The sequence below is a fragment of the Antechinus flavipes genome, chromosome 4, assembly GCF_016432865.1.
Source record: "Antechinus flavipes isolate AdamAnt ecotype Samford, QLD, Australia chromosome 4, AdamAnt_v2, whole genome shotgun sequence".
In the NCBI taxonomy this organism is placed as follows: domain Eukaryota; kingdom Metazoa; phylum Chordata; class Mammalia; order Dasyuromorphia; family Dasyuridae; genus Antechinus; species Antechinus flavipes.
This window is the reverse complement of record NC_067401.1, coordinates 336,525,934-336,541,044: the sequence shown is the minus strand read 5'-3', so window position 1 is coordinate 336,541,044 and position 15,111 is coordinate 336,525,934. Positions and strand designations below refer to the sequence as shown.

At 36.3% G+C, this 15,111-nt stretch overlaps 1 protein-coding gene across 2 annotated transcripts in view; it reads right to left on the bottom strand.

Moving 5' to 3' along the window:
- SASH1 (SAM and SH3 domain containing 1) overlaps positions 1 to 15,111 on the bottom strand; it is a 224,595-nt gene that overhangs the window by 105,622 nt on the left and 103,862 nt on the right. For both annotated transcript variants that reach the window (XM_051997918.1, XM_051997917.1), the window contains exons 3-4: positions 14,236 to 14,286; positions 14,062 to 14,111 (exon numbers count right to left, since the gene is read on the bottom strand). In XM_051997918.1, coding sequence (XP_051853878.1) covers positions 14,062 to 14,111; positions 14,236 to 14,286 — 101 coding nt within the window. The remainder of the gene's footprint in view (positions 1 to 14,061; positions 14,112 to 14,235; positions 14,287 to 15,111) is intronic.

Sequence of the window (15,111 nt, the reverse complement as noted above, 5' to 3'; positions counted from 1 at the left end):
GTAAGGCTAGAATGGCAATTTATTGGATAAATTATATAGGGGATTGATATGGGTTAGTCTCTGAGGTATCTTTCAGTGCTAAGATTCTGCAGATCTGTGAACATACGGATTCTCTTCATTAGTATAGATCACAATCCATCTACTTTTTCTTTAACCTATGCCATTCTAATCCATGTTCCCTCATAGTCCTTCATCAGAGGATTAACTTGCTAGAGGGATTTATTCATGAATGTTATTCTTTGAAGGACTCACTCTGCTAAATATATGTTATCCCTCATTTGATATATGTTGACTGTGTGACCTGAGCATGTCACTTAAATTCTCAGTGGTCAAAAGCAGGTAGGCACTGCAGTGAATAGGGTACTGGGTCTGCAGTCAAGAACACTTCTCTTCCTGAGTTCAAATCTGGCCTTAGATACCTATTAACTATGTGACTCTGGGCAAGTCACTTACCCCTGTTTACCTCAGTTTTCTCATCTGTAAAATAAACCGTGGAAGAAAATGGTAAACCACTCTATTATCTTGATTATCTTGGCCCAAGAAAACCCCAGAGTCAGACATGATTGAAATTATTGAACAAGTTCAAAATAACTGTCTCTAGCTCTAAGTTACAGAGAACCAATAGTTCTTTAAACCTATGAAATCATGGGTTCAATCCTTATCCATAACCATATCAATTATTTCTACCATTTTCTCTGTTATACTAATTTTTTTGTTGTTGTTGTTAATTGATCATTGGAGATGGTGAAGAACTGTTTGGTATCCTAAAGAGACTATAAGTAGAAGCTGGAATAGCTGAAATAAGTAACCAGGAATATTTCACTGAAGAAAAATGGTGACTCCCCTATCACATAACGGTAGATACCTCTGGATTTTCAAACTTCTCACGATGGTCAGTAAAAAGATAGTTCAATTTCTAGACATATGGTGGGTTGATTCTATGGGATCACTGAATGGACCACAAATTTGATATACCAACTGTGTTGCTGTAACATTCGTCGAATCTAAAACTCCTTCACAAATGGGCATTGAAAGTGATTTGTGTTCTTTCATTCATAGCCTGATAACTTGTACTGAAAGTTAATGATGCAGTGACACTTGGCAGAAGTATAAGAGCTGCATGTCTGAAAGGCAGCCAAATGACATTACTTCCCTGCACAGACCCCTTGGTTTTGCTGTGCTCTGATATATAGCTTCATTAAAAATACACCTCTAAGAATTACATTAACACACAGCTGGAGAGATCCGTGGGTGTAGACTCAGACAGGGTGGGGAAAGTCAAATTTATGGCCTACTGTAGTCATTTTACAAAGTTTCCAAACCCATCCCAGGGACTTTCCCATTTCCTAACTGTGGTTGTAGTTGTCTTCTCTTGGGATATATGGATTTCTTTATGGGTCTAAGAAGTGGAAACAAGGACTGTTTTAAACATGATCTTGGTTTCTTCTTCAATACTTAAAGAAACTGTTCTGTTGTCAGGTTAGTTACTTCTTCAGCAGATGAAAATCCCAGCGTCTATATAGGAGATGGATTTTGAGAATTGATGTGCCCCCCCCTCCAAAAAAAAATCATGATCTTGAAGCCAACCTGATGATAAATGTCTTCTAACTTAGTTAAGCAAATTTTAAGATGATGTTGACTACTTCATATGTACTCAGGGCCTAATTAGCTTAGTAGTGCCTGACAGTGTTTGAGTTGTACTGACAAAGCCCTTGACAACACATAATACCTTCAGGTGTCAATATGACATTAGAAAAAGATTTTAGTAGATGTTGGTATAGTAATTACTATTTAATTAGAGGAAGAAGATTTGGGAAATCATGTCTTCGATGGAAATAAGGAAATTTGGGAGAGGGGAAAAGTTTTAGGAAGAAGATGACAAGATCAGTTTTGAAAATGTTTAATTTTAGGCACCAATGGGACATCCCCTTGAAGATGTTCAGCAGAGTGGAGAATTCAGGAGAGATCAGCTCAGATGTATTTTGGGCATCCATAGCATGTAGATGAAAAAGTCATAGGAATATATGAGATAGTAATGTAGATTAATATAAATAGAAAAAAGAGAGAAGAGAACAGTGCATGGGGTAACACCCATATTTGGGGAGAAGAAAGAAGAGGATGAACCAAGGAGACCAAGTTAGGAGAACCAAGAAAAGTAGTATCATGTACCTTAAGAGGAAAGTTATCCAGAAGGTATGGTGATCATCTATATTTCAGAAAGTCAAAGAAGCTAAGAATTGAGAAAGGATTATTGGATTATGAAATTAGTAAGTCATTGGTGACTATGGAGAAAACCATTCCACCATGTAATGGCAATGGAAACCACACTACAGAATTTGGCTGTTTTCTTGTATAAAGGAAGAACCGAAGCTTCAGAAAAAAAAATTTTTAAGTATTTTATGCTTTAGCTCTGATGATCTTAACTCAGGTCTTCATGGATTTCAGTTTTGAATCCAGGTAATCATATATATATTTTTTTATGTGCACACTAAAGGTTTTATAAGATATTGCAGCATACCACATGGGTAGTGAGATATCCTCAAAAGCAGGAAGAACTGGGTTCAAGTACTATTTCTGATACATAGTGATTATGTGACCCTGGACAAATCACTTAAAACTCAGGACCTTCAAGCAATTGTTAAAGACACAAATAGTAAAGAAAAGTTCCTATCTGCATTGCTAAATATAATTTACTCATCTGAGAGTTCCTTATACCAATACAAATTTAGGACCAGTTCTTAACTCCTACTAAAGGATAACGCGCTCCCTTTGTTTCTGAAATACTATGAATCTATTGCCATAAATGAGGAGTGGAAATGTAATCAGATTTGGTTTTAATGATCATGGGCATTCTAAAGGTCATTTAAGATGTTAAACCTTATCCTAAAGCCCAAAAGTACAACTTAGTCAATAGGAGTTTTGTGTGGCTTTTTAAATGCTATGAATTCATTGTTGGGCTTTTTTAAGAACATTGTTTACATTTTTAAATGGTCTTGAGTTATCCTACAAATGGAGTTGAAAACCCTCTTTTTTCTTTCTCTCTCCAGAATTTACTGCATGTGTACAATGAATTCGGGGAGGGCTTTTATACATGAAAATGCTGCTCAGTTGCAAAGCTCTGAATGAAGCAATAAAAAAAAAAATTTTTTTGCATGCTCCTTTGGAAGGCCATTTGGTTATCTGCATGCCTGATGCAGGACCCAGTTCCATAATTGGTGTGAAAACTGCCTGCCACTATAACTGTTACAGGGTGAATATGGGATAATTTATCTCAACAGAAGTTGGCACAGGAAGGAAAATGGGCCTTTAGTATTCTTATCAAATTTGCATGAGCCCAAAGGGAAGGCAGGGCTGCAAAGGCCCTGACCTTACTGGCATCAGCTTGAGAAAGGGGGAAAGACAGAGGGGGGAGATGGGAGGAAAAGAGGCTCCATTCAATTATCTCCTCATTACGTTTCCATAGTGATGGCTCTTTAAGCAGGTCAAAACTTTCTCAGTGGAAACAAACACCGGTTCTCATTCAACATCATCCAAACAGGGATGGCCATGTTAGCTGCTGGCACTGTTGGAGCCCAGTTGAACCAGAAAAGAGATATATAGGAGCAGAAGTAGCAGAGGCTTTCTTTGCTTCAGCTGTTCCAAGGAGTAAGAGGGAATATTGGTGTCAAACAGCCTCTAAGAAAGTGAAATGCTCTTTCCCCAGCCAAGAACCAATTTCAGGCAGCCATGGGAGTCTCTATATTCCCAGGGCCTTGCCCCTGCCCCATATATACACATATATCACTCTCACACATAGCAACTGAGATAACTCTGGCTTAGCACATCTGACTCTGGGCATTGACATATTATTAGCAGGGAGGACCCTTCCCCCAGTTGCCTCAGGGACTCACATTGGTCCGGCTCATCACATGCTGGAGAACGAGGTTAGCTGGCTGCCTGCTCCATTGTGAATATTATTGTGGGAGTTTCCTGCCCTACTTCTCTTAGGGAGATGCTTTCTGTCAGGCAGCATGAATAATTTGGCTTCCTGTGAATCTAGGCTCTAACAACTAACTGAACACAGTGTCATACCCACTTTTGTGAAGCTCCTTTGATTCCTCAGGCACAGACGATGGTGAATTTTGATGATAAATGCTATGAAAATCTTGAAAGTTAAAACACCCTTCTGGATCTTTTTTTTAAAAGCATACTTTTAAGATCTTGTTAAATTGTTATCAGGCTGCTCTATATGTAACTGTCACTTGGGTCATTCCAAGTTCTTTTTCATTTTTCTGCTGGTTGTGCTTATGTCTTGTCCTCTGATTGCTCCACACTCTCTGGCCATTAATATTCTTGTTTTACTACAGATGAGTTCATCATCACCTATCATAGATGATTTGGGAACCCAAGAAGAGTAAGTCGTTGGATCATCTATGATAAGATACGAGTCACCACAATGATGAAGTTGCCTACAATTTCTAAGTCTTATCACTCTGAGTGTTGCTGGAACTTTTGCTGTAAGGGCTAACTTTGGAGATCATTCCCTTGGTGTCTTTCTATATAATTTTACCATGCATTGATTCAAATCATGTCAAATATATTGTTGCTGATGGCCAGTGGAGGAGCATCTTAGAGACCAGGTAGACAATTCTTAGTGTCCTCCAGAATATCACTTACTTTTCTACTCCTATACCCTTCCGAAAGAAATGGGAGAGAAAGAGAGGGGAGGGGGAGGAAGAGGAAAGGAACAAAGAAAGAAAGAAAGAAAGAGAAAGAAAGACATACAGAAAGAAAGAGATACAGAAAGAAAGAAAGACATACAGAAAGAAAGAAAGAAAGAAAGAAAGAAAGAAAGAAAGAAAGAAAGAAAGAAAGAAAGAAAGAAAGAAAGAAAGAAAGAAACAAAGAAACAAAGAAACAAAGAAAACTGGAAAATTCAACAAAAAATACTGTTAAAATACAGCTTTCTTTTTGACTCATATCCTTGCTTTTCAAAAAAAAAAAGCTGAAAATTTTCAACAAAAATTACTAAGTTAAAATTTGGCTGACAATAATCTGGATTTGAATTAGCCAGGAGATTTTGCAATAGCCAGAGGAGAAATAGTTTATTTAGAGAAAGAAGGAATGAGTACAGCTTTCTCTAGAACCTAAGCAAAGCTTTTTCCATTTCTGATGTCTGCTGTCTTCTCCACAGGTGTCTCTACTCCATCTGTCTTTGTATCTCTCTGCCAGTAGCTTTCAGAAGTTCAGTTTGTTAGTTCAGAACTGTTTGAGGTTTGCTTTCAGGGACGTTTTTGAGTGATGATGGGGTGGGATAAGAGACAGTAAAAAAAAAAAAAAAATGAAAAAAAGGTTTCTAGGTCATTTCCCCAATTTTGTCTAATGCTCTGCTTTTATCTAATGCCAGGGAGAGAATAAGAAGTTACAGTAGCTCAACCTGCAAGGCAACTCCTTACTCTGCAGAAGTCATGACAGTGATGAGTACTCCTTGTTACAGGCCAATGGCATAGCCCAGGCATGTGGGCTGCAGCTATGAGTAGGTCAGCTGGTGACTTACAAAACAGACATAGCTTACTGCAATAGTGTGTTAACTTAAGAACAGCTGAAATAGAGGATTCTAGCTCACAGCTGCTCAGACTACTGAGCCCTTGTGATCAGGAATGTTGAGCCCTTCAGATATTAAACATGATGGAGAACACACACATGTACATATATACACGTAACACACACACTTTCTCTCTCTCTCTCTCTCTCTCTCTCCCTCCCTCTCTCTCTCTCCCTCCCTCCCTCCCTCCCTCCCCTGAATAATTTATATTAAACATATCAGGATTGTGTTGGTCAGCTCTATGATGGCATCAGAACAGAAACAAATAGCTCATGAGAAAATGATTTCTTTTTAATAATCTTACAATTACTTCAACATATGTGAGATTTCATAGATGTGGGTACTCCCTTCAATGAAACTTTTTCATATGTTCTTCCACAGAACTGCCGATCCAACATAGTAGAGGCCTGGCTCTAAAACTTTAATTTGTGTAGCTCCCAACAGAGCATATTGTTTGGCTTTTAAGACAGTTCACTTCTATAATTAATCACCCATCTCTTTCAAGATATCTGTCATGATGAAATTTCAACTAATAATACATTTTTAGGCCACTCACACTTATCATGTGCTTTTCCACCTTCTTTTGGATAATCCATTATCTTGCAGTTATTTAATTCTCTATTTCAAATGACCAAGAAAGAATTTTTCTCCAAGCAAAATTCAACGATATGAGTAAAAAGATGGTGCTCCCTGACTCATTAACATGAGAGGTAACCAACTTCATCACTGCCACTTGCTGCTGCAAATACTAATCAAATGCCAAATGGCAAAATGAATCTTGAGACTTCAGAAATGGAAGGAATTTTGAAGATCATCTAGACCAGTGCCTTCATTTTACAGATAAGGAAACTAAGAGTCAGATGGGTTAAGTAATTTACCCAAGATCTCACAGTAGTAAGGCCAAAATTCAAGACTAGATCTTTGGACTCAAGAACCCGTTTTCCACTTGTTTTAGTCTAGGTCACACTGCACAGTGAATCACAGAATCTCATAGCTGAAGTAAATACTAAAAGCTTATCTAATCTGATCCTCTTATTTTATCAATGAGGAAATATGACCTACAGAGAGAAAATGTTTGGTCAGAGATGACAGAGTTAATTGGTAGTAAGACTAAGACTAGAATCCAGCACATGACTGTCTTAGACCCCTTTTATTTTTGCTATTATATTCAAAGATCCTAAAAGCACACCCTTAAATAAGTACAGAGGATTCTTGATTAGATAGAAATTATATACACATATACACATACTCACTGCTCTCACTGGAACAAAATGATTTCTCACTCCCTTCCAACATCCTTGTGACAAACAGGATGGGTGACAGGATACAGCAGGCTCAGTTTATGGGATTAGGTTTGACCTGGATATCCTGGCAAAAAATGCAGAGCTTCTCAGCCTGTCTCTGAGGCCAACCTGCTTGCACAGGGGAAATATCAGCCAGAGAGCCAAGTGTATTTGCATTGTTACAGGTTTACAATAATTGGACTGGAGCCTTTTCTCTCCCTACATCCTGGTCTGTCCTACCCTCCTTCTGTCTCATCAGCAAGTGGTGACCTTAGAGAAAGAACACTGGTGTAAATATTACATTATCAGTGAAAGGCAGCACCATGTTAAAAACAGCAGAAGTATCTTCCTATATATCCAGTAATACCATGGGCAGCATTTAATTGAATTCAAAGTCCAATTTTTCACAGTCATAATGAAAGAAATTATGTTAGGCTGAAGTAGTTTTTACTTTTAAAAATACAACTTTTAATCATATTCATTTTTTTAAAAATCTTGATAAATAGCATGTGGGTTGCATATATGTAACCTATTGCTTTCTGTTTTATGGCACAGGAGAGGAGGGAAGGGAGAAAATTTGGAACTCAAAAAAAATTTTTTTAATTACTGTCAAAAATTATCTTTATATGTAATTGGAAAAATAAACTATTATTCAAAAATAAAATTAAATAAAAAGTGATATTGACTAGAGCTATTATTTGATGCCGATACAACTGGCTTAAGACAAAATTCAGGTAATCAATTTTTTAATGGATAAGGAAACTTATGGATATAGGAAAACAGATTTCAGAACCTAAACATAGACTTTAGAACTTCTGGCATGTAGTCATTTATCCAGCCATTAAATATTATCATCTTTCTTTAGATTTTGCTTTGGTAGTTTAATGAAAACATGAAAGGTTTTTGAGAAAATGTGAGTTCAGGTCCTGAAGCTGAAATTTATCAGCTATTTGACCCTGAACGAGTTTTCATTTCTCAATAATGTAGCTCCCTCTTTTATAAAATAGAAATAATAATAATAATTATGCTACTAGAGGGAAATGCCTAATAAATGTTAAGCAACACAGAAACTTGAATTGTTCTTCAAACAACTTTCCAAAGAGGAAGCTCAGGGTTTCAACTTTACTGCTGGGTTAAGAAAGATAGGAAAATAGAGGCCAATTAATGGGAAATAATAAGAAGTAGACCTTCCTTTCTACCAGTTTTAAGAGGTAACCCAGTTTATATACACACATTTCCAAGAGACTGTAGAGCTTCCAGTCATATTCAAAACAACAATAACAACCATTACCATAACAGCTAGCAATTATATATTGCTTTATAGTTTTCCAAGTATTTTAAAGAAGTTATCTCATTGGATTCTCACCTATGAAGTATTATTCTCCATGTGTCTGTGTGAAAGAGAGAGGGGGGGAAGGAAGGAAAGAGAGAGAATGAAAATATGTGTGTGGGTGTGTTTAAGTGACTGGTCCATGGTCGCATAGGTAATAAGTGTAAAACAGGATTTGAACTGAGATCTTTTGCCTTCAAAGTCCAATGTTGTATTCACTATACCACCTTGCTAATCTATCAGCATTCCACATGAAATGTTTAAATTTAATATAATTTGAAAAAGGAAACTATGGCTTGATTAAAAAAAAAACAGTACTTCTTAACTATATTTTATTCATTTCAACTTAATTTAATTCAACAATTACTTACTAAAGGCTTATTTTCTTTCATATACTGCTAGGTACTGGGGATACACAGACAAAAAGAAAATATTCTCTGCACTCAGTGATCTTATACTCTACCATTGCCATTGCAAAGGAAATATTGTACATATAATTCCAAAATATACAAGCGGTAACTCATTATTGCTCAGTGCCTAATTATTCATTTTGAGTTCTCATCTGCCTCCTTGTTCTATGCTAGACACAACTCTTTAGAAGGATATATAAAGGAAAGGAAAAGATGAGAAAACTCACACCATACATTTGAAGTTTTGATGAGAAGCTTAATGAAGGTAAAAGAAAAGCCACTAATAAATAAAGATTTTGAAGAATTTTGGATGTTCCCCACATGTTTTAGTCCACTATCCCTTAGCATGAATAACTGAGAATAGTCATTGAAAATTCAGGGAGGAAAAGTCATTGAAGCTTATTTGGATGAATGGACACCATTTTCCCCCATTACCATAAGAACTAATAAACCTTGGGTTTTAATTATTGCTTTTTAATTAATGGTAATAAATGTAAGATGTCTCTAAAATCACCATGTGCATAATTAAAAATGCATAAACAAACTTGCTGCATGGTGGAGGTTTTTGTCCTAGACTTAGTCGTTCTTTTTCTAAAATCCTGAATTTCAATTCTTATAACAAATAAAAGTTATCTCTAGATTTTTATCTAGAGATAAATAGACATACTCAACTTCATTTGATCTCTCAGATAATAAAGCATAATGATATGTCACTATAAGATTGTATTATTTGAAGTTTAATTCAATTGTCAAGCTACCCCTTTAAAGTGCAATTTAAAATGAAAGTGCCATTTCTGACACTCAAAAAAAATATTTTCCCTGTTTCCCCTCTCCCCTAGAAAAAAGACATTTTCCTTAGCAAATTCATGTTGTTCTGTAAATGTATGTGAAAGAGCTGATGACTAGATGAATGATTTCTAAGTTTCCAATTCCAAAACCTTTGATCCAACTAATACCTAGCTTTGTTCTCCAGTGCATTCACTTGTGCCTGAATCTTCATGACCCCATTTGGGGTTTTCCTGGCAAAGATACTAGAGTGTTTTGCCGTTTCCTTCTCCAGTCCATTTTACAGATGATGAAATTGAGACAAACAGGGTGAAGTGACTTGCCCAGTGTTTGGTCTTTTGTTTTTGAAAATTCAGGTCTTTTGGGTTCCAGGCCCTGTATTCTATTCACTGTGTCACCCAGCTGCCTTGAATACCTACCTAAAGTTGATTTTTCCCCCCTAAAAAGTATACTGAATCACAGAATCTTTGAGCTGGCAAGGATGTCAGAGGCTATCTCTGCTAGTCTACACAAGACTGGGAATGCTCTCTATAGTATAAACAATAATGGTCATTCAATCTCCACATGAGGTGTTAAGTCCAAACTAGCTCCTTGGAGCTAGTTTGGACTTAACAATGAGGATCTTCAGGAAGGAGGATAGCCACCCTCCTCGAGTCAAACTATTTCACCTTTGTGGGGCTGTAATTGGTAGGAAGCGTCACCTTACCTCAGACTAAATATGCCTCCCCAAGACTTTCACTCACTCTTCCTAGTTCTGTCCTCTGGAACCAAACAGAATCTAACTTCTGAGTGTGTTAATCTTAATGCCTTCCTTCTGAAATTATCTCCATTTCATCCAATATATACCTTCATTGTACTTAGTTCACATGCAGTCTCTTACTGCCATTCTGCATTTGTCTGTGAGCTCCTTGACAAGACAAACTTTTTTTTTTGCCTTTCTTTGGCAGTTAACACTATACCTGGCAAAGCTGGCACTTAATATTTGCTGACTTGACAAATACACATTTTCTGTAACTATGGAAACAAGGGGAGGGAGGAAGAGGAGGCGACAACAATATGCAACAAAACAAATGATATTAACGGAAAAAACTAATCAATGACAGTTGACTCTCCATCCCCACCCTCATGCTCCATCCCTAGACAAAAAGCTTGCTTTCTTATTTGGAGCAGGCAAAGCAAAAGGTCTGAGACAGACCTTTTATATATATAACGTCAATGTATGTTTGACTTCTGCAATGCCCACCAAAAAAACCATACAACAACAAATAAACAAACAAACCAAAAAAAAAAAAAATCAAAACAAACAAACAAACAACAACAACAAAAAAAAAAAAAACAGGCTACTACTTAAGAGTTTTATACCTTCAACTTTGCTGTGTTACTTACTCACCTGTGTGACCCTGTTTAAAATACTTAAATCCCTTTCTGAAATGGTGTTGTATTAAATGATTTCTAAGACCTGGCCCAGCTCTAAATCCTATGATTCCTGTGAAGGTTTTGATTTCTATTAGGGCATAAACCCCTTACTGAAGGTCTACTCTGATGCTTCACAGTGATGTGGTAATAACACTGGATTCTAGGTGGGTACACTTTATGAAAGCACCAACTTTGGCAAGCTCTTTACTAAACTAGGAAGGCTTCCAGCAAGGGCTTAGGAATGGATTGTGAATCTATCAGCTGAGAACCAGTTCTGCTAAATTTGAAGATCCATCAGCAAGAAGATTGGCTACAGCAAATTACCAAGAATTCCTACCAATATGTAGCAGGAGGGAGAAACCTTGTTTAAAAAAATTAAGATATTCAAAGTAATTTTTTAAAAATGAAAATAGCATAGCAAAAAGAAAATAGCAAAGTAGAATAACACTTAAAAGTTGTTATTTGTCACATGTCTATAATGAATGGTTTTTTAAAGAAATTTTTTTTCATGAGGGCAGATTTTGATGAGGAAACATAGGAAGAAGAAAGGGAAAAAATAGCAAATGGGCATAGGGGAGCTGATGAAGAATGGAGAGGGAATATCATCAAGAGGGAGATGGGAAATGAGAAGTTCTTGCTTGGTACTTGTGGAAGGAAGCAGTATGATAGTCATTTTCTGTCAGACCTGGAATTTGGTTGCTAAAATTACTTGCTACGTGAAACTTTCAATATTTAATTTAAAAATTTTGGCCACTAAATAGTAAAGCTGACCTCAAAATTAAGCTCTGTTTGAGAAAAACAACCAGGATGCCAGTTGTCCCTTTGCTAATTTAATATGCATTTTCAATCTCTGAATTTTCTCCTCTTGCTTTCATTTAAAGATACCAGGTTTGTTTTTGTTGTGTGTGTGTGTGTGTGTATGTTTTGTGTGTGTGTGTGTGTGTGTTTTAAATGTAACAACCAAACCCTACAAGACTGGTATTCAAACTGATTCAAAATCAAAACAAACCACTTCTTGAATGAGAATGGTTTGCATTGAAAACTACTCCATGTTACATAATAGCTTATGTTTATTTAAAAGAGGAAAAACAAAGTGGGATTTAGACGGCTACATTTACAATACTAGACTAATCCAGGATATCAGGATAATATTTCATTTCTTTTAAAGATCCTATGTCTAATGGAATTTTTAGTTATCATAAATGTCAGAATTTAGATATATACCAATATATTAAATTGGGAAACTGGAAAGACAAAATGAGATGATTTTTTTCCCCAAGTGCCCAGAAACAACACAATGGTTTAAGAATCTGATTTGGAAAAGCAAGGAGAAAATGCTAGGATTATGAAAAAAATTGGGACTATCACAAATGTGCATGTCATCTAAAATTGTTGGTAATCTTTGAGGAGGCTGTCAGTCTCCTTTCTAGCCACAAGATCCATGCCACAGTTTCACTAAGGAAGAGGACATAAACAAGGAAAGAATGATTGCCCACAATTGTGGGGTGGGAAAAACACTCAAACCCACTCTTGGATTAGCCCAAGTGAGTCACTTCCTCTGGGGACCAAGGGTAAACATACTAGTTGTTGTTTGAAGGATTTGGGGAGGTTAATAAGTATGTTAGGATAAGGCTTTAATCAATAATAAAAATCTTATCCAGTTTGGAAGAAATTGAACAGTTGTTCAATGCTTCTTCATAATATCCACTTTCTTCACCTCTAAAAGATGCAGTAAAAATGCACTATTAGTTTGACGGTCATGATGACATAGCATTCATGCAATGCTACAAAATAAAAATGGAAAGAAGCTCAAAATTCATTTGTACTTATCTTTATTCACCTAAGATGAGTATAGACTTCTTTTTTTGTATGGTTCTAGGTGACAGAGTGGATAGAGCGTAACACCTGAAGTCAAGAAGATTCCTCTTCCTGAGTTCAAATCTGAGTCTCAGGTATTTACTAGCTGTTTGACTCTGAGCAAGTAATTTAATTTTGTTTGCCTCTGTTTCCTTATCTGAAGAAAGAAATGGCAAACCATTCTAGTATCATTGCCAAGAAAACCCCAAATAGGGTCAGAAAGAATCAGACATGGCTAAAAAATGGCTTCACAATAACCATGATTTTTAATATATTTCAGCCTTGAATTAGATCTTCAAAAGGCTAACATGTAGCCTTTTCTGTCCTTGCAAGCTTTCTTGACACAGAACTGTCTCTGTGCCAGGAACACACACACGTGGCTGGATTAAGCCTGAGCTGCCCTGTAAAGCACACACACACTCTTTCAACATGGGCTTTTCATTCCTAAAATACTTTGTTTCTAAACCACTTATATGCTTCTCTCGGCATGAAAGAATTCCAAATGGCTCTCTGCCAACATGACACTGTTTGGAGACTCAGATGTGTTTTTTTTTTTTTTTTAATTTTTAAATTTGGAGGCTGCTTTACCTAAAAACATTCATACACCAAACATTGTAGAGTAATTATGAAAGAAGAAAAATAGAGATAGAAGGTAACTTAATGAAAAATGTCCCTCCCCACTCTGCCCCAACCAAGGTACATAATAGCATTACTAGAAATATGAAATATAACCTATAATTACTTATGTTGAGAATAGGAATTATAGATCCCAAGTTAAAATGAAAAAATTTATCAAAGTAAAAACATTTTTAGTAGAAAAGGTTACTAAGCTCCTATCCACATTTACTTTATTGCCATCTACACATTACAAACTTTTATAAAATTGAATTTTAGAATAAGGTTAAATTTGGGTTCAGTTTTGTTGCTGTTATTTTTTTTTAGTAGTACTATACACAAAATTCATCACTACAATACAAAGTTAATTTCTTTAATGAGGGTGACTTTGGGGTAGCTACATAAGGGGAAATGATTTAAGAAGACTTATCTGCTTTTCCATTTTTGTGAATTTATTCCCAAATCTTTTGGAGGAGTTGAGATTCAACAAAGTGTGAAATTCATACCCTGCCTAGAATCTTTAGGCAGCTATACTTGAATAAAAAATATACTTTTAACTACATCAGCCTGATACACAAACATAGTCTGATAAGTGAATGAAGAACTTTATATTAACATCTATCACACACATACACATCATGGTCAATTCCATTTTCACCAAAAAAGATTTCCAGTGTGGAAACGCAAAAAATAAAACTGATTTGAGCAAAAAGCACCTATTTGTGATTTTTTTTTCTCAGGGAGATGGGAAGAGGGGGAGAAGGAGGGAAGCAAACTTACTTTCTCTCCGTCTCTGGGGTTGATAGCGTGCTACTGAATCCAAGCGATTCCTATAAGAGAAGATTCATGTCTGTAAGTACAGGCAGAGCAGAAGGCTTCATCTGACTTGTACAGAATATCAAATTAAAAAAAAAAGCAGAAACAAAAATAGCTGATTAAAGTCATTGTGCTTACTTCAATCTGGGATCGCAGCTGTAGTGACGTGGGGCTGGCATCAGGTTTCTCCTAAAACAGAACAGATGCGGGTTTAGTGAGACATCCAAACGTGGCATACAACAGAATGGCAAATAGAAGAGCAGGGAGGAATGGGAAGGGTTTGGGGAAAGGTTAGAGTAGAGTGGGAGGAGAAGGGAATGATCAACAGAAGTTCTTGAAAACCTAATGTACTCTGTGAGAACTCTAACTGACCTTATAGAAAAGGGGTCAAAAGCCCAACTTGCTCTACTTACCAATGCAAAGAGAACTAAGAAGGCAAAAAAAATAATAATAATAATAATCTTTGCAGAATAAATGGAAACAGACTAACATTTTGAGAAACAGAGAGACTTAAATGACAGGTTTGCAGAACTCTCTGGGTACTGTACTGGGACACTGTATATATATATATATGTAAACTCAAATGCATTTGAAAGTTCTTAAATTCAGAGAATTCAGAATGACAGCATTGGGGTCAAAAACCCACAGTATTTAAAAAAAAAAACTTTCTAAACAATTTAAATAAGAAGATGCTTGGGTGTGCTTGAATGATCACTAGACCTACCACTTTGACCATAGGCATTTGACCATAACTTTCCTGGATCTGTTTCTTCATTTGGGAAATGAACATTACGTGAGATTATTCCTAAAGCCTATTGCATCAATGATCTAAATTACAAAGCTTCATGTTCTATGGAAATTATAAAGAATGCTGAAAATCACAATCAAGAGGTCTATCCCCAATCTAGGCTCTCCTGATAGCTCTCTCTGGCCAGCTGTGAATTTTTCATGTGAAAAAATGGGTGAGTTAGACTGACATACAAGGGACCAAATCAAACATTTGATGATTCCATG